Source organism: Calidris pugnax, unplaced genomic scaffold (assembly GCF_001431845.1).
Source record: "Calidris pugnax isolate Ruff unplaced genomic scaffold, ASM143184v1 scaffold18, whole genome shotgun sequence".
NCBI lineage: Eukaryota > Metazoa > Chordata > Aves > Charadriiformes > Scolopacidae > Calidris > Calidris pugnax.
Genome location: NW_015090812.1, coordinates 8,891,437 through 8,917,048, shown reverse-complemented (window position 1 = coordinate 8,917,048; position 25,612 = coordinate 8,891,437). Strand labels below are relative to the sequence as shown.

The 25,612-nt window shown below is 41.4% G+C and overlaps 1 protein-coding gene across 1 annotated transcript; it reads left to right on the top strand.

The window, feature by feature from the left end:
* Positions 1-24,960, top strand: AKR1A1 (aldo-keto reductase family 1, member A1 (aldehyde reductase)). Its single transcript, XM_014939041.1, has 9 exons — positions 1-231; positions 3,941-4,036; positions 10,535-10,654; positions 12,744-12,895; positions 15,628-15,823; positions 16,399-16,598; positions 17,622-17,694; positions 19,153-19,239; positions 22,923-24,960. The coding sequence occupies exons 2-9, from the start codon at positions 3,947-3,949 to the stop codon at positions 22,986-22,988; spliced, it is 984 nt and encodes a 327-aa protein (XP_014794527.1). The 5' UTR covers positions 1-231; positions 3,941-3,946; the 3' UTR covers positions 22,989-24,960.
* The last annotated feature ends 652 nt before the right edge of the window (positions 24,961-25,612 follow it).

The window sequence follows — 25,612 nt, the reverse complement described above, 5'->3', positions numbered from 1 at the left end:
AAGCGGGGCAAACCCGCCGCCTTCCCCGGGGGCGGCCCGGTGGCCAGCCCCGCTCCGGGAGGGAAAACCCGCAAAGCCCGGTTGGCGCTGTCAAAATCACAACACCGGAGCCCTTTCCCGCCGGGGCCGGGCCGGTGGCAGCTCCCGGCCGGAAGCGGAAGCTCCGTGGCGGCGGCGGCAAAAGCGGGCGGCGGTGGCAGTATAAGCGGGTCGGTGCTGGGCGGCGTGCTGGTGAGTGAGCGCGGCCGTGGGGCGGCCTTATCGCCCCCCCCAAACCGCCGCCGGGCGGACCCGCCCTGGGCCGCCCCGATAAGGGGCACGTTTGGCGCTTCGGCGGGAGCCGAAACATGGAGGGTTAGTCCCCGTTTGCGGGGCACGACAGCGATTCGGTAGCGGGGACTTCCGTATTTTCAATATAAAGCTATTTGCATATCTATCCATATTCATTTCATGCATATTTATATGCGTTTTACTGATGGGAGACGCCTTGCTTTCCATTAAAAGTGAGTTGTAGCTGTGAGTTGATGCACAGCTGTGGCTTACACTTCTCTGGTTATTAAAGCATCCTCCGAGCCAGACAGCTTAAACTGCCTTTGAATTACTCTGGGCTTTAACTTTAATGTGAATGTGGCAATAGGTGGGTGTCATTAAGCCAAACCCACATCTTACTTGTCCTAGAACTACTTTGCTTCTATGTTTATTTTTGTCTTTGCCCTTCTAAAAAGAGGCTTCTAGCTTTTTAATGAATGAAATAATGATGGCTAGCAGACATTGTAGTTCTCTTACATCCCCTTGTTAAGGGAAGAATCTGCGTGGAAAGTATTAATTAGTGTCTCTAATTCTGGCATGTTTCCAGTCTTCTAGAGGCTGGAGTTCTGCTCTCTCTGTGATGTTAATATACAACAGTGTTACATGAAGCAAGAGGGTTCTTAGAAAATGTGCTGATGCGAGTTATTGATTAAATGTGTACCTTGTCTTCTGGGTTGAACTGTTGCATCTAAGATGATTGTGTAACATGTTTGTGTAAAGCATATGGTTGTGTTATATTTGTGTTACCGGCCAATGTGAATCAAAAAGCCTTAAGTCTTTAGTTGCATTGCATGGTGTGAGAAGATAACCTTTACTTAGGCAACTAAATTTGGATAAAAAGCACCTACTTGCATGTAGCTGACTACAAAACTGCTGTGCAAATTCAGAATAGAAGAGAATACTGTTGTCACTGTCTTTCTTCGCTGTCTGACTCCCTACCCCAAAAAATAGATGTATGCCCACAGTTTGGTTCACCAGTGATTGCCTTCAGCATGGACATCTGGACTTAATACATCTCAGTGCAAATTCAGACCTGTTCTTTGTGTTTAACTGCTGTTTTGCACCAGGAGGTGCTGATCCATTACAATCCTGATAAGACTTTGTAAAGTATCACCTCAAATGCTGTTTGTTAGAGCAAACCCTGTAAAGAAAGAGGATAGTATTAGTAATTTTACATTCCTTCAAGTGCCGGGAACCCCGAGTCGTGCAGCATTGAGCAGACCTTCTCTGATTCATGTGCAGCATGTTGTGCAGACCTTGTCCATAGAAATGGTTACCCTGTTTCAGTCACTTGAGTTAATGGGGATTCTCTTACAAGAAAACAACTCTATTCATCATTTCTACTTTTAAATAAATAGGAAGTTCTCATGCGAGCATCCTGCTTTTTCAGATAAAGGCAAGGACACGTAGGTGGTGTAATCACAGGTGCCAAGTGGGAGCTGCCTGCAGGCTCCCCTGTTGGAAATAGCTGTTGAGCTTATCTGTGGCCATGGGGTGTGCATCCCACAGCACAGGCCTGAAGGCCACGCTGTACATGAAACGCAGCACAAGACAAGCCTGGACCTACTGAGGTTAACTGCTACATGGATGGCTAAGTCCTTGGTGTGCAATGGCCTTCAGGTCAGGATCCAACTAATCTATTATCTCTGTAAAACAAGTGTGCTGGTTGGTGTCTGCTGTGGGTCTACGAAAATATGGCTTGAGAAGCTAAGCAAGAAATTGAAAATACAAACATCCATCAGCTGGGACTTAATTATCTGAGGAAAATGATAACAACATGGAGAAGGCAGAGCTATTTTGGGATGGTATGCTGTGTGAATGCTCTGCTTTGACAACATACATTCCTCCTACAGAGTAAGCCATTCACCCAACATTGCATGCTTCAACTCTTAATTTTGTTTGTGGTGGTTTTTTTTTTTTAACCAGATAACATTAATGAGTTTGGACACAGCTGAACTTGGGAAGTAACTTCCTCAGCTTCTGCTGAAATCAGCAAGTCAGCATCCTGAATGCCGTTTCTTTTTAACAGTTTGACCAGAAATGTAAATTGTGAGAACACTTGGACACACTGTAAAACTTTCCATTTTGATTAAAAGCTGTGCCACTGAGCTTATTGCTGTTTGCAGCAGCTGTACAGCCAGCAACAGGTATTGGAAGATCCTGCTGGACCTTTCTTCTGTTGAATTTCACAGGGAAAATGCTTGGATATCTAGTGCTAGGCATGAGAGAGAAGCCCAGGCTCAAAGTGCAACTCACTCTGCATCATCTTTTTTCATTCTCCCTTTAGTAACAGAAGAACACTACTCCTCTGTGAATTTGTGCTAAGTCAGGTGTGTGACACTTTCTATAAGAGCAATGCTAGCTGTTGCTTTCTGTTTGTACTTGAAATGCATCTTATGCAAGACTTGAGCTCTTAGTCTCAAATTTCCATTAGAGTCCACGTGCTGATTTTGGCACTATGGGAACAAGGAATCTTTCAGCTCTTTAAATGATAGTGTCCCTTTCTGATGGAGCAGGGAGACAGAAAGTTATTTTGGGAATCAAACTACACAAATATGTAAGGACCTACTGTATTTTAGCTCACTGTGCACACAGCTAGCTATATTTCTGCATTCTGCAGAATGATTAAGAAAAGGTATATATCCATCAGTTTTACATGATCTGTGTACAGATGTGTTATTTTCTAATATCCAGCTTTGAAAGTGTCTCCATTTTTGTCCTCTTCTGCTAGCCCCCATTTCTCATCAGAGTAGGGTTTTTAGTGTTTGGGTTTTTTTGTTTGTTTGGGGTTTTTTTTGTTTTTGTTTTTTAAAAAGTCTTCTCATTTGATAGCATTTGCTTGTTGCAGGTGTATAACAATTCTTAAAACAACAGTTACGTTGCAGAGGAAGCCAAAATGTTTCTGGTTTTCTTCACGATGCCAGTCAGCCTTGATAATGAGCTGTAGTTCAGCTCTGAGTTGGTGAAAATTGGGGCTCAAGGGTGACAAAGCACATATCTGGCATAAAAAGATGGGACTGATCCTTCAGCACTGACGTTCTTTGGAGCGTTATTTTTTGTTTTCTTTTGGTTTTCTGGACTATGCTTTCATAAATGCCGTTACTATTCACTCCTAATCAAACCTCTACCTGTATCAGGTCTTCAAACCTTAATCTGCAGCAGCTGTTTTTGACGAAATGTGTTTATCCTCAACGGCAGCAGTAATTAGAGCTTGGTTCCTGAGCCAGCTCTTAGGGAGTTGGTAAAAAGTGCAGAAGTCCTGTGGAATTACTGTACACTAAGGACAGACAAAAATCTCTTGTGCTCTTCTACCCTATTGAAGCTTTCTGATGATTTAAAGAAAAAGCATGATTTCACCTGAGCTTCTGTATTAATTGTATGTTGTTGCAGGATGCTGCTTTTTGTACTTCTCAACCCTTAGGAATGTTAAACCTGGGCATTCTTTTTCTATTCTCTCCAGGGCGGCTATTCATCTCCTTTATACCAATAAAATCTGTAAAGAACCTACTTCAGATTTATTCTAGCACTATGAGGACCTCTATGATTTTATTTATTTATTTTTGCATAAAAAGGTGAATTGTTGCAACTTACTGAATGCTGCAAAACTCAGTTTGTTCTTGTTCTTTTTTAGGCAAAAATGTCCGCAGTATGCGACTTCGTTGCACTCAATACTGGGCAGAAGATGCCTCTCATAGGACTGGGAACTTGGAAAAGTGAACGTGGCCAAGTAAGCAGAGAACAATACAATGTTGTGCTCTCAACTAGTATTAGTGTTTTCTGCACTGTTTTTGAAGATCCTGGATCTGGGGCATGGATCCTTCACTTGAATGGTTTTAGTCTTGCATTCCGTGGACCTATGTATGTATGTATTTGCATGATTAAGGCCTTAAGGTACGAAAGCAGCAGCAGAAGTTCCCCTAAGACTTGTTAACCCAGACCTCAGGCAGTGGTGCTCTGGGAGATGAATCCAGAAAGAGACTAATGAGTAGGGTGAGACAAGGAAAACGCTGTAATATGGTGCCTGACTCTTCCACTGGTAAATCCTCTGGTTTCACCAGACATCCCTCTGGCTTGGACTGATGACTCAGCTGAAAGCATTATTTTGGGAGGCAGGAACCCTAGTTGTTCTTGTAATAAGTCCTGTTCAGTGGTCTGCCTACGTTTAGCAGGAAAGCAAAGAACTTGCTTGGCTCATCCTGCTTTTTAAGACTAAGACGACTAATGTGTCATTAGATGTTCACTCTGCTTCTAAATGCATTGAATTGGCAACACTGCACTTGGAAACCATTCTGTGCTTTATTACAAATGGTCTGTGGGAATGTTTGTGTGCTACAAACTGTGCCTCCTACTGTAATACTTCTCCTCCTTGTCTGTCTTTTCCTTTCTGTTTAGTTTATTTAAAAGATAAATTCCTGGGAGCAGAGATTGCCTTTCACAGCAAGTATGTGCGGTGTCCAGCAGGAGTGTCCTCTTGTTTGGTGAATTCTTAATTGTTATTGTTGGTTTTAATGCCTTTTGTGTTAGCTTCATGGTGTTTTTTGAAGTATGTCGGATGACATTGTGCTCCTGACTGAGAGGGAAAGTTAAAACTCTTCTCAAGATTGTTGTGCTATTTGCTCATGCCAGCTAGAGGAAAAGGTGGGAAACGAGCTATTAAAAATGAGATCTCTTCAGAGCCATTTCATTGTTGGGCTTCCTGTCCAAACAACTGTCGGGACAGTGGATCTGTTGGGAGTAGAAGCTGTGCTAATGTGGAAGCTGAGTTGATGTGAGAGCTCAGACAACCTCTTAAATGAGGACAAGGGTAAATGTTCAGCTCTGTCACTTAAAACATCAATGAAGGGCTGAATTAAGTTTATTAACAAGCAGGAACTTAATTGATGAATTTCTGTGCACCCAAAGGAGTTTAATGTGCATTGTGCTAGAACAAATGCCTGAAACTAGACAAACAAAATATGAAAGCGTTGCTTAATTTGTGAACTAACAGCTCTGAGGAAAGTGTGATCTTATAAAACAACCTGGAAAGATCCTGCTTGTGCATAATTGAAAGCTAGTTCAGATGGATTTTGCCATAGTAAGCAGCACTTCTACCAGCAGAACCCTGTGTAGGAGCCAGGGATCTTCTCTGAGGTCTCATGAAAGTCAATGGGAGTAACTTCTGTGGAATATTTCCTTAATACTTATTTACTTTATAAGTCTTCAAAGACTTACTCCTAGAATGTATTGAAGACATCATATAGAAAATCCAGTGAAAATGACCAGAGTTACAGAAGTTGCTGCTGTTCCTTTCCTATGGAATAAATAAATTAATGTTTGTCACTCTTCAAAATTGTTTGCATTTTTTAAATGGAGACCTATCAAATTCAGAAGCATACCAGCAACTTGGCAGAGCGTCCAAATGATTTACCCTGAAAAGGACATGATGTAGTTCAGAGAGAATAATTGCAATTGTGAATTGAAGACTAAGGGCCAAAAACCTAGAGAAGCAGAAGAATAATAATTGATTATATTTAATCTAGTTGTTTCCCAAGTAGAAGCTATTTATCAAAAGCTGGTTTCTGCAATGGCTGCATTAGAAGCAAGAGTGGAAGTAGCTTTTAGATGATTTCAGGTAAATATTTTGTGGACTGTAATTATTTTCCGGTGTCTCAGTCTTGACCTTACTCTCTTGATTAATTTTTTTTATTATTGCTGTTACTATTCCTTATCTCAAACAAGCCTTGTCCTTGGAGCCAGATCTTAGCAGTCCAGTACAAAGGTGTCATTGCAGCCCTAGTTTCCTAGACAGTAAAAATAGGGGGTAGAAATTACTCAATCTAAATCCATGTTGGAAGACTAACTTAAAATAGGATGTTTTCTGTCTTACATGGTCCAATGCTAGAAGAGAAATTTGTTTTACATGTTACCATGGGAACATGATGGAGGGCTATTGAATGGAAGGGAACACAGTACAGAAGCTTATGAACTGGCAGTGTGAATGAGTTCAAAGAGAAGTCCATTCAGATAGGAGCATCAAAAATGCCTTTTTTTTTTTTTTTTTTTACTACATAAAGGCTCTCCTTTCAAGACTATTCCACAACTGAAATCATTGAACTGTTTTTTATGTACTTTACAAGTTAGTTAATTTAACTTGACTTTTGGAAAAGAACTTGCAGAGTTTCACTCAGAGGCAGGATACTGAGGTTTCCTTAATTTGTCTAGGTCATTGTTTAAGCACAAGATTGCATTTCTTTCATTTACACATAATCTAATTTAAGATAACTTCTTCAATCATGGGTTACTTTTTCAGCCTTAGAAAGTTGTTATTTCTAAACTCAGTTGCATTTCTCACAAATTCATTGCGTATCCAAGGGATTTTCATGGCTGTCACTGTAAAAGTATTTTGTCTTTTTTTTTTTTTTTTTTTTTAATTTTGGAGCTTGATTATCTGTAATCCTTTCATGCTTTGTTCTCTTCTTTCATGTGGGCCATCCTTTCAACCTGGAGGATTGATCCCCCCAGATGAACAGTCTAATCTGCTGTGGCAGAGGCTGATCCTGTGGGGAGAGAGAGACGTGGGGCTGAGGGAACTTGTGTTTTTCTGTGTGAAACTTCAAGAAAGCTGAGGAGGAAATGTGTACCTTAGAAAACCAGTCAGACTGGGTGTCTTGTGACAGGATTGCAGCTGTGGAGGAGACTGGTTCTTGAAACGTTTGTTAGATGATCTAGAGAATCCTTGTGACGTGCACAAAAATTCACTACTATTAGTGTATATTAGGGGAGGAGCTTGAATTCCACGTCTGAAGGATAGGAGGCAAAACTCTTTATTTTAGGGAATATCAGCTCTAAGTTGGCATTACTTGTCTGGTGGTTTGAGTTCCTTTTCAGCAATTTTTAGTACAGCATGTACGAACCGTGTTATAGCAACACTTTTATTCCAGTCATATTGCATCTGAATATCATGTGGACTGGTGATCTGTTTTTTGGAGTTTTTTTCCTATTTCCCTTCATCAAATGTCACTAAAATGTGACAATGTTGCAGGAAGAAGGGGAAGCTGTCAGAGCCTTTCCTTTCCAAATATTATTGACTGGAACTGTTAGAGTGAAAGCCTCTTCATAATGGCTTGGGGCTGTGCAGAAGAGGCTCCCTGGTCACTTGAATTCTGTGTTGCTTGCAAGTGTAAAGACGGCTTGTTAGTTTTTCACTGTGTGATGGGTAAACTGAAGAACTGGAAATCTAGTAAGGTATATTATACTGAATTTGGTCTTGCAGATTCTGTTTCTCGATCTGCCACTGATTGTTAGCGATATTGTGTTCCTGTGTCTTCAAAAACAAAAGAGGGTGGGTGGGAAGGCCAAGTCCTTTGCGATGTATAAATGGGAGTGTAGTTCCTAGACTTTGCTATGTAATGAAGGAGAGTTAAGGCTTCAGCTGCAATACTGTGTCTGTTTTGGGGCAAACTGCTTCAAGAAAAGCGTGAACCAGCAGATGATACAGCAGCGACAGTGATGCAAGGTCTGGGAAAAGAGAGTTGTGATGAAAGATGGATGCGCCTGCAGTTACATGGTCAAGAGAGGTTGGAGAGGAGGCATGCTGACACCTTCCAAATCCACAAAAAGCCATCGGAAAGGGGAAACTATGGATTTCACATCTGCAAGGAATAGGATGTGGTATCAGGGCCACCTTGGTTAGAGATCTAAAAGGCTTTGAACATACAGGTATCTAAGCATTGGAATAGACTGGCTGGGAAAGGTTTTTACAGGAAGGTTTTGACAAGCGTGTGTAGGAGTGGTTTAGACTTAGTTGGTTATATCTATGAAGATAGACTAGATGATGTCTCAATGTTCTTTCAGACCAACTTTCTGTAGTTATATGAAGCTAGGTTGGTGAGTCACACTTAAATTGTGTGACTCAATTTCCCCAGTGAAAAATGAACTCAGTAATTGCTCCTTCCATAGCAGTATTTCCAGGCTAAACTAAAGAAGGCATGGAAAGTTTGAGGGATCCTCTGACTCTTATTACTTCACGGCACCAAATATTCCAAGTGCTTTTGCCATCCTTTTTCCCCCTCCCACCCCAGCCCCACAGGAAATGCATGTACCTGTCTGAATATAATCTCAAAAATACAAAATTTTCTGTTAAAGTACTCTTTTTAGGTTTGCCTCTGTTTCTCTCCAAGAAATGCTTTTTTGCACATTTTGTCTTGGTTATTTGCCTTGTGCATGGAACAAGAGCTCTCAGTTCACATTGGAATGTCTTAGTAGGCTGAGAGTAGTTTACAGAAATACAAATGTTGCCCAAATCCAAACCTTATTTAAATGACTAGTCCCAGTTTTTCAGTGCTAGAAATTCATCAAAACACTCTGACATAGAAATATGGCCTTCCTTTTATTGCCTTGCAGAGTCTTGTTTGGAGTGTCTTATCCCAGTTTTTCTGCTTGTAGTGTCCACATACATTTTTTTAATCCAAACAGATACAAAACTTGCCATAAAATGAATTACCCTGGTACTCTTTTTCCTTTCCTCTCTGCTTTTGCTCCACAGCTCTTACCTTTTTGGAACATGGATATTGAATCTTAAAAGCCTTTAACATGTCTCCAGTGATTTCAGAATTACTGTGACCTTGACTTCATAGTGACCTTCTGAGGAATGTCTTTGTCAAAGTGAAACAAGGACTGTAAATACCATCCTCACTAGAGAAAGGAAGAGAGCTTACTTCACTGCTGTAATAGAAGTGCTTTGTCATTCTAGCTAAGGGAAACAGATCTACATTCCAGTTCTCCTCTCAAAATGCCAAGGAATGCAGTCAGAATATCCTGTGTCTGCCTTTACTGCAGTCCTTGACAAGAAAAATAAATAAAATCCACTAGTAGAAGAGAGTCGAATACATGTCTGATTTTCATGTCTGATCCTCCCTTCTCTTTCTGTAGCATCTGAAAGCAGGACTGTACATGTCTTTAATTGTTGTTGTTAATAATTTTGTCAGCTTTAAAATTGAAAATGCCTGTACTTTGATTAAGTAGAAAGAAATCAGTCTCTCTAGCCTTTGTGGACACATTTTATAATGAGAGAGACATAATCTCTATAAATGGATTAGGGCCCTACTGCATCAAGCCTTATACACAGAGTAGTTTACAACTTCCCACAGTCTTGAGAGCCAAGTCAGAGAAGAGCAATGTCTAGAAATCACTGTACAGATAAGACGTATTCTTACTGTAGTATTTGAGATGGGCAGGTGTAAAAGAGAACATGTGCTTGCTGTTCCCTGGAAGTTAAATAAAATAGATTTTACTTAATGCTCATCAAACTAATGGGAATTAATGACTACACAGAAATTGGAGTAATTCTTGGTTCTTGCACAATCATTCATTAAAAATCTTTATTCAAAAGCTATTTAAGAATCCTTGAAAAGATGCTATTCTGCGTTTCCTTCTTTGGTTTCTAGACTTGCTCCATATCTGAGGCCCACGTGTGAATATGTTTTGTGCTTGTGCTTCATTAGAACTTTCAAAAGGAGAAACAAGTTTGAAGTATAGTGCCTTGAGTCCCAACCATTCTGGCTTATGTGTAACAATATGGAGTAATAGATGTGTAGCAGCAATGTGGAAAGCAAAATGGAAAGTTGTGAGCTTCATCAGGAGATCCCCTGCAGGTCATGGGTTAATATTCAGCAGTATAGTGACTTACATTGTTGTGCAATCAGTGAGAATGAGACATGAAGGAAAAATGTGTTGTAAAATAGCATTATCTTAGAAATTAGGTGTGAGCAGTTGAACCAAACCCAAACTCTGGCAGAAACTAGACTCATTTTCTGCGAGAAGAGGTATCTTCCAGGCTTGGCTGACATTCATTGGTCTGTTAGTTCCAGAAAGTTTGTTTTCCTAAGCTATGATTTGTTTGAAAACTGTTTCTTAAAGCTCATTTGATATTTAAGAAAAGCGTGACAACTCTAGTTAGGAATGAATCCCTATTCTATCTGGTAAGTTCTTGCATGCTTGGCCTGTGTGCATGGTCCATGTTCTTGTTACTCTTGGAGCATCTGCTGGCAATTAGCTCTTTACTCCTGAAGGCTGTGTGACAGAAGACTCTATTCTACTCTCTTTGGGTCTCGTGACCTTATGTAGGTTTGTACTTTGGGAATGTTCCTCACCAAATCCCAAATGGTTGGGTCTTTTCTTTCGCCTCTTTCTCCAGTCTTGTGTCCCTTTCCACTGGTTGCATTGGGTAATCTGTTTCTGATTACAGGTGAAAGAAGCGGTGAAATATGCCCTAGGCGTGGGTTATCGCCACATCGATTGTGCAGCTGCTTACAGCAATGAGGTGGAGATCGGTGAGGCTTTCCAGGAATGCCTTGGGCCCAACAAGGTAAAAACACAAGAATCACCATGTATGGTGTTTTTATCGTATCGCCAGTATGTTGTATCAAAATTTACAACTGTGACCTGAAAGTAGACTGGCTTTTCCTTCTAGTCCATCCCAGCTGTTTGTTATTTATCAGGAGCAGGCATGAAAGAGGGCTTTCTCTCCTCTTATAACCATCCTGGCTGTCAGGAGGAGAAAAGATTGTCAGGAATCTAGATGATCTTTAAGGTCCCTTCCAACTCTAACCATTCTATGATTCTATGAATATTTTCATGGAAGAAAATTCCTTTTTTTTTTTTTTAATAAATAATTTCGCTGCCTACCCCTTTCTCCCTCGCAAAGTATCTCAATTTGGGTTTTTTTTTTTTTTTTTAAATAATTTCCCTGCGTACCCCTTTCTCCCTCGCAAGTATCTCAATTTGGGCGTTTAAACATTGGAGGTTCCCAAAATCAGTAGTTAGAATGTAAAATATTTGCCATGATTTATATGAGAAGTTACTGTAGTTTGCCAGTGTAGAATAGCATGCAAAGTTGGGTAGCCGCAGCAAATTCGGTGACTGTGGGGGTAGTTTGCCAGTGTAGAATAGCATGCAAAGGTGGGTAGCCACAGCAAATTTGGTGACTGGGTTTTTTGGTTATAGATAAAATATAAGTGAGTAAATATGTACTTTTTTTTTTAACAGTGATTGCATTTGGAGATTTGGTAACTGTGACTCTAGGGCTTGCACCTGAGACTTCATGGCCTAAGTATAATGTAATGTGACAGGTATTCCTATGGATGACCTGAGGTGTAATCTTAAATTCATCCCCTTGCTCTTGTTGGCCTGAGGGGCCATAGGGATTACCTGTTCAGCCTCAGAGCCCATGGAAAGAAAGTTCTTATGTTCCTGCTTTCCTGCTGCTCCTGCCTTGGCCTTAGGGCAATCTCTTTGTTATGTGATTAGCTTGAGAGAGGCTGCTTTCAGCTTGCTCTGGGGATTCCTTCCTACTAGTTATGGAAATGAATATAGGGAAGACTATGACTCTCTTACTCGGTTCATATTAGTTGGTTAACTTAAAACTAGAATTTTTAAAACATCTTGCTCTTTGAACACAACAGCCATATGCAAGACACAGAAATATCTGAATAGTTGGAGGAAACAAAGAAATTAATCATTCCACCTTTGACCAAATTTCACTCAAGTCTCTAATTTGTAATACGTAAGGCAGTGAGAAAAAGACACAGAAATATCTGAATAGTTGGAGGAGAGAAACAAAGAAATTAACCATTCCAGCTTTTACAAATTAGAGACAAGTGAAATTTGGTTATACGTAAGACAGTGAGAAGTGCCTTCTGATGGTGTTTTCTGCTTCAGCTTGCCAAATGTGATCTTCCTTTTGCATTTTATACTTTTTAGTTCACCAGCTGTCTATTTGTTTAATTTCTGGGTCTTACCCTTCCAATACAGGATACGGGGTGCTCAGTTGTTAGTGTATTCCTTCTGAACCTAGATACTCCAGTGCGGAGGTTTGGGGAAACTTCTTCTGTTTGTTTTCCCACAGTCTTCCCATGAGAAGCATTCTTGGCTTATAACATGTGATGAGTATAGTAAGTTAGTTGGTTGTGGCTAGAATATGTGAATTGTTAAATAGAAATTACAAAATTTACATATGAATTAACTGAGTAATCATTCTTTTGGCCACATCACAGTTAGTAGTGGCTTTAACCCTTGAATTGGAAAGTTTGAAAAAGTGTGTGGGGGTGGAGAGGATTGTTTTGTTTTTCAAATTGCTAAGTATTTGTTAAACTTCAGGACTGGCCAATGCATGTATTTCTCTCGCTCTTCTCCATCCAGTACTTTTTTGAAAGGTTTAATTTGCAGACTCCACTTGTTAGGCATTCTCTTTGTTTTAAAGCTAGTTGGGGAATTGCTGCAATTCCCAGTACTTTTTTGAAAGGTTTAATTTGCAGGCTCCACTTGTTACCTTTCTTTTTAAAAAAAAAAAACACAACTTAAGGCATTCTCTTTGTTTTAAAGTTAGTTGGGGAATTGCTGCAATTTTCTTCCTGAACTTGTTCCTGTAAATTATGCTCTCCTCCTTTTTTTTAAAGGTTATTAAAAGGGAGGACCTGTTTGTAACATCAAAGCTCTGGAATACCAAGCACCACCCAGATGATGTAGAGCCAGCGCTAAGGAAAACACTTGGGGATTTGAAACTGGATTACCTGGACCTGTACCTCATGCACTGGCCTCATGCCTTTGAGTAAGTTTTACATGGAAAGGGCACAGAATGCAGAAACCCTGTTTTACATAAGTGGCTGGTGTTATATCCTGAGGACCTTCTTTCTGAGCTGTGAATTTCTTCTGTATATACTGCCTGCAAGATGTTTTTCAGTGTAGCTAATAGTGTAGTCCTACAGACTGGCATGTAAACACTCTTTTCTACTCATAACCTGTACGCTCTACTCATATTTCGTCCATTCATTCACAGGAACAATTGTGTAAATTTCATTCTTCTTTGAATTTCAGTTGGGTGGGAATTTGTTTACTGTTAGGTTTGTGGCATGTCTGTAAACATACAGTAGAGGAGACAAAATTTCTGGTTTTGTGTAGAAGTATTGTGAATAGAAAAGGGATAGTTCTTATTATTTAGCAATGATGGGGCTGGAAAAATGGATACTAAGTCTTCATTTAAAACCTTTAAGCAAATACTTAATTTTTTTAATAATGAGAAAAACTAGGTAATGAAATCATTAGGATCACCAAGCTTCTGCCAGTTTGGCATGGGTGCCAAAGTTAGGTAACTGAAAGTAGTCTAACTGGGAAAAAGTAATAAAACTTTATGGGGCAGGGTTCTATACTGGAACTTGCCATTGTATACTAGCTGAAAATTTGGCTTACTGTGAGATAAAATCTTGGAGTTTAAAAAATACTAGGAGTTTAAAATAGCCTAGTGTCTTCATCTAGGTGTTGGGGAAGTGCGGTAGCCTTCTTGGTAGTCTTCTTGGTTCTGCCATTGACCTACATGGTAACCTTGAGGAAATACCAAAACTGATTTGTGCCTTAGATTTGCTTATCTGTTAAATAACAATTAAGTGCTTTGTAAAGAAGACAACGTTTTTCACTAATAGTTATTAGCTGTACAGGAGTGGCCAAGCACATGCAGTATCATGGTGGTATCTGTATGAGGAGGAAATGAAAATGACTTCTTAGGACATTTTAATTGCAGTAATTCTACAATGTGAGGAAATATGAGAAGAGACAGTTTTCCAGTTAAGAGCTAAATGTGCCTATCCTACAACCCCATCAGAAGTTCCTTGCTCTACTTTCTTGTAGCTGTGGAAGTAGGGTTTTCTTCCCTGCAATCAGTAAAAAGGCAAGGGGAGAATAAATCTCCTGACCAGGTGTTTGCATGGAGACTTCACTCAACAGTGGAAAGCCTATCAGATTGAGAGGCTTCTCTCTGTTCTGCAAATCTGAGAACTGTTTTTTTTTCCCCTTCTAGTCATATGAACTGAATTTTACAAAGCATATAACACTACCGATAAGAGGAAAGACACTCCAATTGTAAATATATCCCTCAGCATAACAGAATGAGGAAGTGTTTTCAAGCAGAGCTGGTTTGGAGGAAGAACAACTGTTAAAAATTCCCCCTGTTGTGAAATAAGTTTGTTTTCTTGTTGATTGAAAAAAAAAAACCCATTAAACATTGCTTTGATAACAACACGTAACACAAATAATGATGTGTATGTAGATATTACTAATATTTAAATTTGTTTGATGTTGTGGAAACTGTTGACAAAGCTGACGTTCTAATAAAGCAGTTTCATGTTTCTTTATTGGAAACCATTCACTCTCCAATTGTCCATCAGCTCTACTTCAACTGTTTTAATGCATGGCTATCTGTAATGCCTATTGTACTGGAAGCAGATGAATGCTATTTACACAGAACTTAAAGTAGACTCCCAGATGAAAATCACAGTGCCTCTAGGTCTTGAAAATTAATCTCTGACTTAGTATACTACCCTTGACATATGAGGCTGCTTTTCTGAGTTGGGAGCTCATAAGGCTTACGGTTAATTTTGGTTCTAGATTTATCAATGACATGAACAAAACCCATCTCCCCTTGTCCCCAGCTGCTGCCATTTCTCTCACCATTCCCTGCTTAGCTGGAGGTATGTAGGACAGTCTCTGAGCTAACAGTGTCCTACAGTGGTTATGAAGCAGTGCTCTCCCAGTGGGATTGCTGGCAACCCTCCATGCATGGACTGCTCAGAGAGCTGTCATAGCCCTTTGGCAGTGTGGTGCTGTCACTTGGCATAACCAGATTCTTTGTCTCTGATTTGGGTTTTTGGTGGTGGTGGGTTTTGTTTGGGGTTTTTTTGGGGGGTGTTGGTTTTTTAAGTTTTATTTTATTTTTAAATGGGTTGGTGTATGACCGACTGGCAACACACCCAAGCTACAATCAACATGTAGATATTAAGACCTCTATGAGAATCTGCACTTGTTTTGAGTGCTGACACTGCTACAGAATCCAGAGGGATTGGGAAATGAGCATATTTTGAATACAGTCTCTCCTAGATAGCTCTTAAACCAAGATCGCTTTGGTAGCAGCTCCAAACACACTATAAAGGATGTCAGTCCTCTCTCAAAAACAAACTGAAAAACCAAAGCTGCTCTCTACGTCAGCTGTTTTGCTGGCATCAAAGTGTGCAAACAGCTGCTGCTGTGCATACAGTGGGCTATCAGTTCTGTGTAGTCACTACTCTATAGGCAAGTAGTTCAAAGTACTGTGTAACAAGTTTATGTAGGAAAGGACAGTATGTGAAATATTTTCTTATTAATTAATTCGGCAAATTTGCTCAGTTTGTGCTCTACCCTTCAAACTATGTATAAGCTTTTAAGACTGTTTTGAGGAAAGTTTCTTTTAGTGAAGAACTAACATAATATAAATAATGTGGTAGATGTGCTTACGCTTTACTTTTGTTGCTGTAGACGAGGGGACAATCTGTTCCCGAAGAATCCTGACAATACGATGCGGTATGATTACACTGATTACAAGGATACCTGGAAGGCTATGGAGAAGCTGGTAGAAAAAGGTCTTGTGAAAGCCATTGGGCTGTCAAATTTCAACAGTCGTCAGATCGATGATGTACTAAGTGTGGCTACTGTCAAACCAGCTGTGCTCCAGGTAAGGTGAATAAAGAAGAGGACAAATATCTTTCCTATGTGTTCATAAGAGTGAAGAATTTGCAAACCAATGCTATGTGTTTAGCACAGGGGTGTAGCTTCTTATGTACAGGGAAGAATATAGCCACCTCTGGAGGAGTAGGGACACAGAGGTGGTGTTTCCAGGCAGATTAATGTGTTGAGGTGGAAGCCTGTATCCATGTTTTGTGGCCATTTATGTCTGCTTGATTGAACAGATTCATGGAAGAGTTCATCTTTCCTGTGATGAACAATTTAGTCTCTAAGAGAGAAAGACTGTGGGGAAGTAACTTGAATCCATTCTGTAGAGAGCTTCCTTGCTTGTTGGGTGGTCTGTTTGGTACGTGGGGAAAATCTAGCGTTCTAATCTTAGGTGATCTATTCTTCTTTTCCTGTAAACTTAACCTACCAGACACTTTTTCATTAAAGCTTATCCTGGTAGGGTTTTGCAGAATCTGGAATGACCTCTTGTGGTGTGTTTTGTTCTGCTGTGCTTTTGGCTTCTGGTTTTGTGTTGATACCTGTTCCCTAGTCACTCATTGTGGGTCCTTTCAATAGGTAGAATGCCATCCTTACCTAGCCCAGAATGAGCTGATAGCTCACTGCCAGAAACGAGGGCTCGTTGTCACTGCCTACAGTCCCCTGGGCTCTCCAGATCGCATGTGGAAACACCCAGATGAGCCTGTGCTGCTAGAAGAAGCTGGGATCAAAAAACTGGCAGAAAAATACAGCAAGTCACCTGCACAGATCATCCTCAGGTACAGAACAATTATGAGAGAAGGTGGCATTTGAGGCCCAGCCTTAAATAAAGCAAAACACGCAAGTTAGAAGGAATCTACTTAAAGTGCTTGTTCTTCCACATTATCACAGGGAGTGCCAAAAGCAAACCCCGTTTTGGTGCTTACTTTTACAGAGTTGGTAGAGTTGCTCCTGCCTTAGGGCAGGTGGATGGACTAGGATCAGAGGGGTCCATTCAGAGCCTGGATCCATGCCTGGGACAGTTTGCTACCTTCTTTTTTTGCTGTGAAATACCAGTAGGACAATTAAGGCAGCAGTGTACCACATTTGAGAGCCGCCCAGTGCATTTGCCCGTGGCCAGTTGCTTGAACCCTTAAGCTCTTGCTTCTTCAAATGGGCTCCCAGGAAGAGGGGCTGAGGGAAGGGACCTTCCTTCTTCACACTGAAGAACCGTTTCCTGTTTTGTTTTTATATAGCAAAAGCCAGCTACTGGATACTGGGAAACAAGATGATTGAGTGATATCCAGAATGTGATCAGCAAATTGTAAAGTAAAACTGGATTTCTCTCCTCATTTTTTCCCTGGCTCTGTGTCTATCAGTATCCCTAGTACAGCCTTGGGCAGCAGCAAGTTACCAGCTGAATGTGTTCAAGGCTTGGGGTTCAAGCCACTAAACAGGCACTTGAGGAATCTGGGTATTCTTCTAGTTTCTGAGTGGTTGTCATGTTAGAACTTGCATAAAATGCTTAAGTACGTTTTTCTGACTGTTTCTTGGGTTTCTAGCTTAAAGCACCTGGAACTTGCTTCCTTGTTCAAAGGCATGAGCATCTTCCTCTCATTGATTAGTCTGGTGGCTACTGTTTTGCTTCAGCTCGGACATACTAGGTCCTAATACAATACAGTGCTTGGTCAGGCCTCTTCTGGCTGTTTTTATTTCACATAGAAGTATAAGTGGCATCTCTGCTGCCACAGATAATTACTCAATCAAAATAAATATTCTTGGGCTGCATGCATAGAAAATCTCTCTCCTCCTTCTCTTAACAGATGGCAAGTGCAACGTAAAGTGGTTGCCATTCCCAAGAGTGTCACTCCCGCTCGCATTCAGCAGAATGTCCAGGTGAGTTTAAGTGGAGAGAATGAGTTTTCAGCAATGCCCTTTCATCTGAGTAATATACTGTCCTACTGCTTGCAGAGCAACAAGCTGAGGTGCTTGAGTCGTACTTATTCATCAATGTATGCACGTGCTTAGAAGGGGGGGGTAAAGATTTTTGGGGAAAAAAAAAGGATATGTTTTAAGCAACTAAGTGTGTGTGAGCGCATATAAGTGCACAGGCACTGTCTTGTTACCAAAAGGTAAAGCGTGTCCTTGGTAAAAGTCTAAATGAAAAATCTTTACTGAAATTTATCTGAGATACAAATTTATTGAACAAGGAAGTCTTCTACTGATATTTAATGGTTCTTATTTATGAATAACAGTTGTTCTACCCTGCAAGTGAGGGCTGGTGACTGTTTCTGCAGCAAACTGCTATTCTAATGATGATGATGAAGGAACAGAATTAGTGTGATTCACTTCTGCTCTGACACAGTTTGCTTTAGAAATTATTTGAAAACTCTGACTTCCAATAGTTTGGAGGGAGGTCTCTGAGTCATCCCCTGTGATCTTTTTTCAGCACTTAATCATACAGATTGGCTGGTTACATACTTATTTTTAAGTTAAGACTTGTTTCTGTAACTGTTACTCCCATTAAACCAATTTCTGCCATGTAGTTTGCTGCTAGAAATGTCAAGAAATTCCAGTGAGCTCTGCAGTTACTCAAGGCTTAGATCTGCCTGGGAACAGAATATTGACTGAATAGGCAGCACTAAGAGGAACAGTCCCACTAGTTTTTATCTCTGTGGAAGAGTGGTGTATGCAGCTTAGAGCTGGCGAGTGTATGAACACCTCAGGCTTTAAGCCTTTGTTTTGGTGTTTGTGAGAAAATGGCTTTAATTGCAACTTCGTATTTATGAACAGAAGACAAAATGATACTAAAGCCAAGATTTTTGCAGATAGGTAAATTCTGTTGATCGGAGTTGCATGGAAATTCCCTCTGTTTGAGGCTCAAACTTACCAAATTTGCAGCTTCTGAAGGTGTTTGAAATATTACAAGTTGCATTATGTTTAATTTACTTGGGTTTTAACACTAGGATCTCGCAATTCTAGTATAGCATGTAGGTTTTCTTTCTGAAAATACTAAAGCAATATTATATAACTACAGCTTAATAAATTATTCAATTCTTGTGTGTGTGCCTCAGTTACAGCTGTAGTGCTGCATTGTTATCTGAAATTAAACACTGAAATAGTCAGCAGTATCTCAAGTCACTGCTGCTGTTCCATTCTGTCCTGGATGATTGAGAAGTGAAACTTTTTTGCCTTTAAGTCAGCTTTATTACTTGTGGAGCTCTGGAGAAATTCATGGCACAAGGGGGTGGTTGTGACTTACAAAGGAAGCAAAACCAAGAAGCAAAACTCAACATCAATTAAATATGAAAAATATATAGTTATTGAATAAAGCCTTCTTGCTTTTCTTCTCAGGTGTTTGATTTCAGCCTCACAGAAGAGGAGATGAGCCACATTGGAAGCCTGAACAAAAACTGGCGTTACATTGTGCCAATGATTACGGTAAATTTCTTGTGTTTCTAATGGTTTTGATTATGTCCATGTGGCCACAGCTTGGGGTTTCTGCAGTTTTCTTCCTTTCAATTTCCCTGTCAGAACTATTATGAATCAGAGCACTACATCTTTTGAGGGTAACTAAAATGAAAGAATTTTTCAAAAGCTGGTTACACTAAGGGGGCTTTTTGAGAACTTTTCTCTTCTGTTGTGGCCACTGATGGCTCCCTTGAGTTCTCATTACTGACCTGTCTGTGGAGCTTTAGCCAGAGTCCCATCTTACTTCAAGTCTCACCAAACAGCTGGTTTGTTCGTCTTATGTACAAGCAGGCTAAGGTCCATGGCATTCCTCCAGAAGTACCCCTAGTTCCAGCTGCCCCCGTTTACTTTATACCATAAACCTTTAAGATCTGTGAAGTCTCACAGTGTTAGTTCTCCACATCCAGTGTGGAAGTCACATGAAGGAAACTGTCTACTCCACTCCACTGGCTGTCCCCCCCCGTCAAAATCTGCTGTAATGACCTTCCTAAGTTTGGCTTAGGCTGTGTAATTTTTTCTTCCCAAATCCATTAGTCACGGCATCTTTTAGCATCGGTAGTTTACTCCCTCACGTGAAATGTTACCTCATGTGCTATCAGATGCCGGTCTGCTTTTATGGAAACCAATGTCTTACAAGTGTTGAGGATTTCTTGGTCTTTCTTTTCTTATGTTAAAGGACCTAACCCTGTCCCTTTCCTCTCACTGCACAAAAAACCCCACAGTAATTTCAATTTCAATGCCTTGTCTGCTGTCTTTATAGTGTTCTTCATTTCTTACTGTCCTGCCTCTGACTGTACGACAGAGAGCTGTTGCCTTTCCCTGGTGTGTCACCAACTGACACATGGCAACTGTGCAATAATGAGTCTGAAGTGATTTATCCCTTCTCTAGCATACAGTACACTGCATAGGTACAGTAGGTCTCTGAAAATTTGGAAGCTGTCAAGCATACCCTTGCCTCTCCAGCTGTTTGTCTGCCTGTAAATTATTCTTCTTACTCTGGCTATAGGAATTCTTCGGGGAAAGCTTTTCTCTAGGATTTATCAGTGAGTTTTTTTGAGCACTTGAGAGCGTATCAATGACTAGTCTGAGTCAGAAAAAGAGCAGCTGTGAGCGTGTGGCAAATGACTTTCTCATATCAAGGGTAGATACTTGTTAACAGCTTTCTCTGTTTGTCAGGCTGGGGCTCACAGGAGCTTCAAGGCCGTGCTTTTAACTGTAGGGTTGCTTCAGTGTGTCTGTGTAAATATCAGCCCCCACATCCCTGCAACCAAAATTATCTTTGTGTTTGTGGATCAGGAGTCTGTACACCAAACTGCAAGCTTAGGTGCTGATCCCTGTGAATGTGGTAGTGACAAGCACACCTGCTGCTGACAGTGTGTTTCTTTCAAGTATTTTGCTACTCCTGTTGCAAACAAAGTTGTTTTGTTAATGAAACTGCAGAATACATTAGAATGCAGCCCGGCTTGGACAAGCTGGGAATAATTCATGTGCTTTTGTTACCTGGGAGACCTGATCAGATCACAGTGATTCACAAAGAAGAGATGAAATATGGTTCAAAGTGCCAGCCCATCCAGCTATAAAAAGGGTGAATGGGATGCAGCTGAGCTTCAAAGATATTGCCATATTGTCAGATAACAAGACAGGAAGAAGCGAGATGAGGGGAATTAAAACACGACTCTGTAGCTGTAAGATCTCTAGCAGAACCTTTTGTCTCCTGCCCATCCCTTCTGGGCTTATTGGAAAGAATTTTCATCAACTGTGAATTAAAATTCCTGTCTAACCTTTTATGCCTATCTCCTCTATGAATCTAACTGACAGTGTCTGGATTTCAAAGTGTGATATGGCAGCAATATCAGAGCTCCTGTCGTAACTGACGAGACAGTTTTTCCTTCCTCTACTTCCGTGATATATAACCACCAGTTCTTCTCTGTGCTCTGTTTTTATTTAAAGCCTGGGGAGAGGCTTTTACATTGCACATAGACAATTTAAGTGGCCTTATACTTTAATAGTTCATTATCTGGATAGAGGTTGGAAATTACCTTGCACCAGCCTGAAATCCAAACTTCTGTAAACGCATAATTAGCCAAGGAATATACTTAGTGAAACTTGAATGACCAGCAAGCTGGGAGAGGAGGAGTGATGGTGTTGTACACACAATGATGATCTGTCTATTTTTGGTAGTTGCCTACCGCTGCTGACCTGCAGTGTGTTCACTGCTGATGTTACCCCTCCTCCTCCTCTCAAATTCCTGGGGTAGCCTGGAATCAGCCATACGAAACATTGCTTCAGGCAGCTGCTGTCCTGGCATGCTGTGAACAAGAATGCGTACCTGAAGAGCTGTTCAGTGTAGTGAAACATGCAGGGGGAAGAAACTGGGGGAAAAAAATGAGGAATATGAATCCTTGGAACTTGGGGAAATTGTTGGCTCACAAGAGAAGGCATAAACCTGAAGATACTGTGATACTTTTGTCCACAGATTTAAGGATTGCCTTCAGTTGGCATCTTCACTTCAGGTTTATTTTATTTTAATCTGAGTATCAGTCAACTGTTAAACTGTAACATCTTAGTTTTCTGCTCTGTAGTGCCCCCAAGTGACTAATTTCACACTTCGGTAGTCTTCATGGTAAACAATTCATTACTTAGGGATTCCAGGTGTTGCTTTGAAATGCAGGTTTTTATACTGAAAGCTAATAGGGGGACTGGTGCATGCTTGGTTTGAAAGTCCCTGTGATTCCCTCTGCTCCTGTAACATTTTGAGTGATCTCTAACATCACCTTTATATCTATGAAAATCAATGATTTCTCTACTGTACTTTTATTCGGTCATTAGTTGCTTAGTATAAGTTTTAGCTGAATGCTGGTGGTCTGTCACCCAGGGAGGTGTGTATCTCTGCTGATGCTGCACTTCAGTTTCCCCAAACATTACAGATGAGGAGCAAGGTTTCACCTCAGCTCTTTGGTGTCACGATGGACTTAATGCAACTATAAATGCAACATGTGCATATGAATTCTTAGAAGTGGGACATAGCAACAGACTTCTGTGTGGCCATGTTTGCTTGTGGGCTGGCCTGAGCCTCTTTCGTTATCTGTGAACATCAGTTTTGGTAATCCCATCTTACAGCTGGAGAAGCTGGTCTTCCATGGAAATGTTCTTAAACAAAAAGTGCTACGAAGGAGTGGAGTGACACCATTAATACTTCAGCGTATGACCCTGAACAAGCTATTCAAGGGGTTTCATCTTACCCATCTGTAAAATTGACAGCTCGGCAGCTCTCCATCATGGAAACACAGGGAAAAGCTCCGACCTATGAAGTGTTTTGAAGTGTGCATGTTACAACACTTACTCAACGACGACTACGAGCCAAAAGGCCTTTAACTATTCTTAATCTAATACTTCAAGCCTCAGCAGCTGGAAGAAAGACTCTTGCTCTAGGCTACAGAAATCTCTTTTTTAAATTATTGTCTTTTCAAGAAGTGTTAAGAGGACTCAGGGGTAGAGGGAACAGCTCTTGTTTAAGCTGAAAAAGATGCTCCCAGATGTTTGGGATATGAAGATTTAGGAATCTAAACCCTGCAGAATTTGAAACTGAGAGTGAGAATGATATATATTTTTTTTTAATCTTTCTGACATGACACTGTCTGTTTACTTCACAGGTGAATGGAAAGCTAGTAGCAAGAGATGCCGGACATCCCCATTACCCCTTCAATGACCCCTATTAATTATTAGAAAATCAGGTGTCAGAATAACTCCTCTGCGTGCTCTTCCAAAGTAATTTTCACCACAATTTGTCAAAAAAATCTGTCCAAATCAAACCTTCCTTCCTGAGTGGATTTACTTACAATGTACTGCTTCTAATTGACTTCCTTTTTGGAGATACTGTAGCTTCCGTGTCAAAGTTTGTAGATTTATTACAATAATTAAAAAAACCAAGCATCAAATCTTTTGGGGATTAGGTAAAGAGTGGGGGAGTCGAAATCAAGTTCCAAAGGTGCCATTGCCAGGCTAAGGCAACATTTTGGGTTTACTGCCTGTGAACCAGTTTTGAAAGCTTTAGTTATGACTGACCATGAAGAAAAAAAAAAAGCATGAAAGCATTTTAAGACTAAACACCTGCTCAGCCATCAACTTTGATATCTTTATTAATATTTTTTAATACAGGAAACAAAATGTGCTACAGGTGCACCGTGTCCATAAACCATTCATTAAAACCCAAGTAGCCAGCTATGCCCAGTGCTTTTCATCCACTTTAGAGTACTTGTGGAACCTAAAATTCTCTATTTTCTTTTTCTTTTAATTTGCATGTAGATTTGAGGAGAATAAATGCATACCCTGGAGCAGGCCTTCAGGGCAATCCTCTCTGTTGCTTGCCACATGGATAGGTTTCAGCTCTGACAATAGCTCTGATTGTTCTGTCACAAAAGCCTCAAGAACTTTTTAGCAAGTCTTGTGGAAAAACATCCTGCTTTGACTGTGAAGTTACCCAGTTCTCTTTACCAAACATGTCTGCTTTAAGTTCTGGAAGGTCACAAAATTAGTTCCTGACTGTACAGTAAGAGCAAAGACCCGTCAGAGGGCCTTTCCCATTTTAATGTCTCATTTTTGATTGCTGCCTGGGCGGATGCTTGGGACAGCCAGTCCCATCTCCTGTTCTACAGCTGACCTGCTGGTAACACCAGGCAAGCGATCTGCCTTTCCTGTGCCTGTTTCCCCCCTGCCTTGTCTCTGTGTCATTCCCTGGCAGGGACTAATTTACTGAGTGCTGATACGCTGTGGAGCAGGACTGGAGCTCCAGCACTGACAAGAGTTTTATTTTGTTTTTCTCTCTTGGTGGATTATCCAGCCTTCTGAGCACCAAGAGCCTGAGGTGTTAGCTCAGGGCTCTGATACCTTCCGTGGCCTTAGCAACGTTAACCCTTTATTTTGGTTTTCTCTACCTGTAAAATAGGATTAATGCTCCATTGCCTCGGTGCAGACAGGGGTAACAAGGCGGAGTTTTCTAAGGGCCTCTGGGATTTAAAACAAAGGAACTCTTTCAGATCTGTCGATGCTGCTCAGAGGACTCCTCCTTGGCTGCTGGATAAAGCGAGCTTAACTGGCTGTAAGCAAATTAAAGAATGGTCATTTTTTATTTTTCCCATAGCGATAAGAAACATAGAATTACAGAAATAATCCTCTGAATCCAAATAGTTCAAAAATTAAAGAATTGGATTCTTTTAAGTTTTGATAACCTCCTTTATGTTGGGCCTGTAGTAACTCTATATTCGCCCCAAGTGTAATGTCTCCTCAAGTATTTCCTGCCCTGGGCCTCGCAGCGCGGGGCTGGGCTGGAGGAAACCTCTTCATTGCTTTTTGTAATCCTTAGGTAAAATTTAAAGAATTTCTGTTCCTGGGTAAAGCGTTTCCTAAATCCTGCTGAATTTCCCTCGGTGGGGAAAGCCATTACAGCTCAGTTAAGATTCTTTAGGAGACTGGAGGTTTTCTTCTGAAGGAAATGAAATCCCTGGTGAGTTTGGTTTTTTTTTTTGTTATTCTAATAGCACAGGGGTGACTTTGAATAGTCTTGGCTGCCAATCCCTAGGGAAGCAATTTTGAGCCTTCACAGCAGCCATCCTGCCAGGAAAAGTGGCTTTTGTTGCATGTATTCCCACTTGCATGTCTTCAATAAATACTGTACTCTGTGTGTGACTCTCAGACTTTTCCCCCTGCCGCTGCCTCTAATGTCAAGGCCCCAATTAACTTTTTCTAGTTGCTAATCAAGAGGATTCCCAGGAAAAGCAGATTAATTCTGGATCAGTATCAACCCCGCCATTCCCAGCTCTGTCGCTGCACGGAGTAACGTGGTGCAGTTGAAGCTGGTGAACTTTTCTACTTAAATAAGGGGGAAAATGAGCCTCAGCGTGTCCCCAGCCGCTCCCCTGCCGCTGTGCGAGGCTTTCCCGCAGCTCAGGGCCGCCGCAGCCATGTCTGCCCCGGCTGGGTGGGCTGCGGGCAACGCCAAGCGCCTGCCCCAGCGGAGCCGGGGCCGGCTGACCTTCAACCGGCCGAGGCCGCCGCCGGGCCGCGGGTCCCTGCCACCGCGCAGCGCTCCCCGCCGCCACACGGCGTCCTCCCCCCGGGGGCGGCAGGCAGCGAGGCGGCGGGGCCCTCGCACCGCCCCAGGGCCCGCACGGCTCGCCCGGTGAGGCGGACTACATTTCCCAGCGCGCCTCGCGGCAGCACCGGCAGAACAGCCGTTTGCTCCCCATGGCACTACACTTCCCAGCGTGCCCCGCGGGGCGCCGCTCTCCCACTGGACTACACTCCCCGGCAGGCCTCGCGCGGCGGCGCCCCCTCAGCGTCCCGC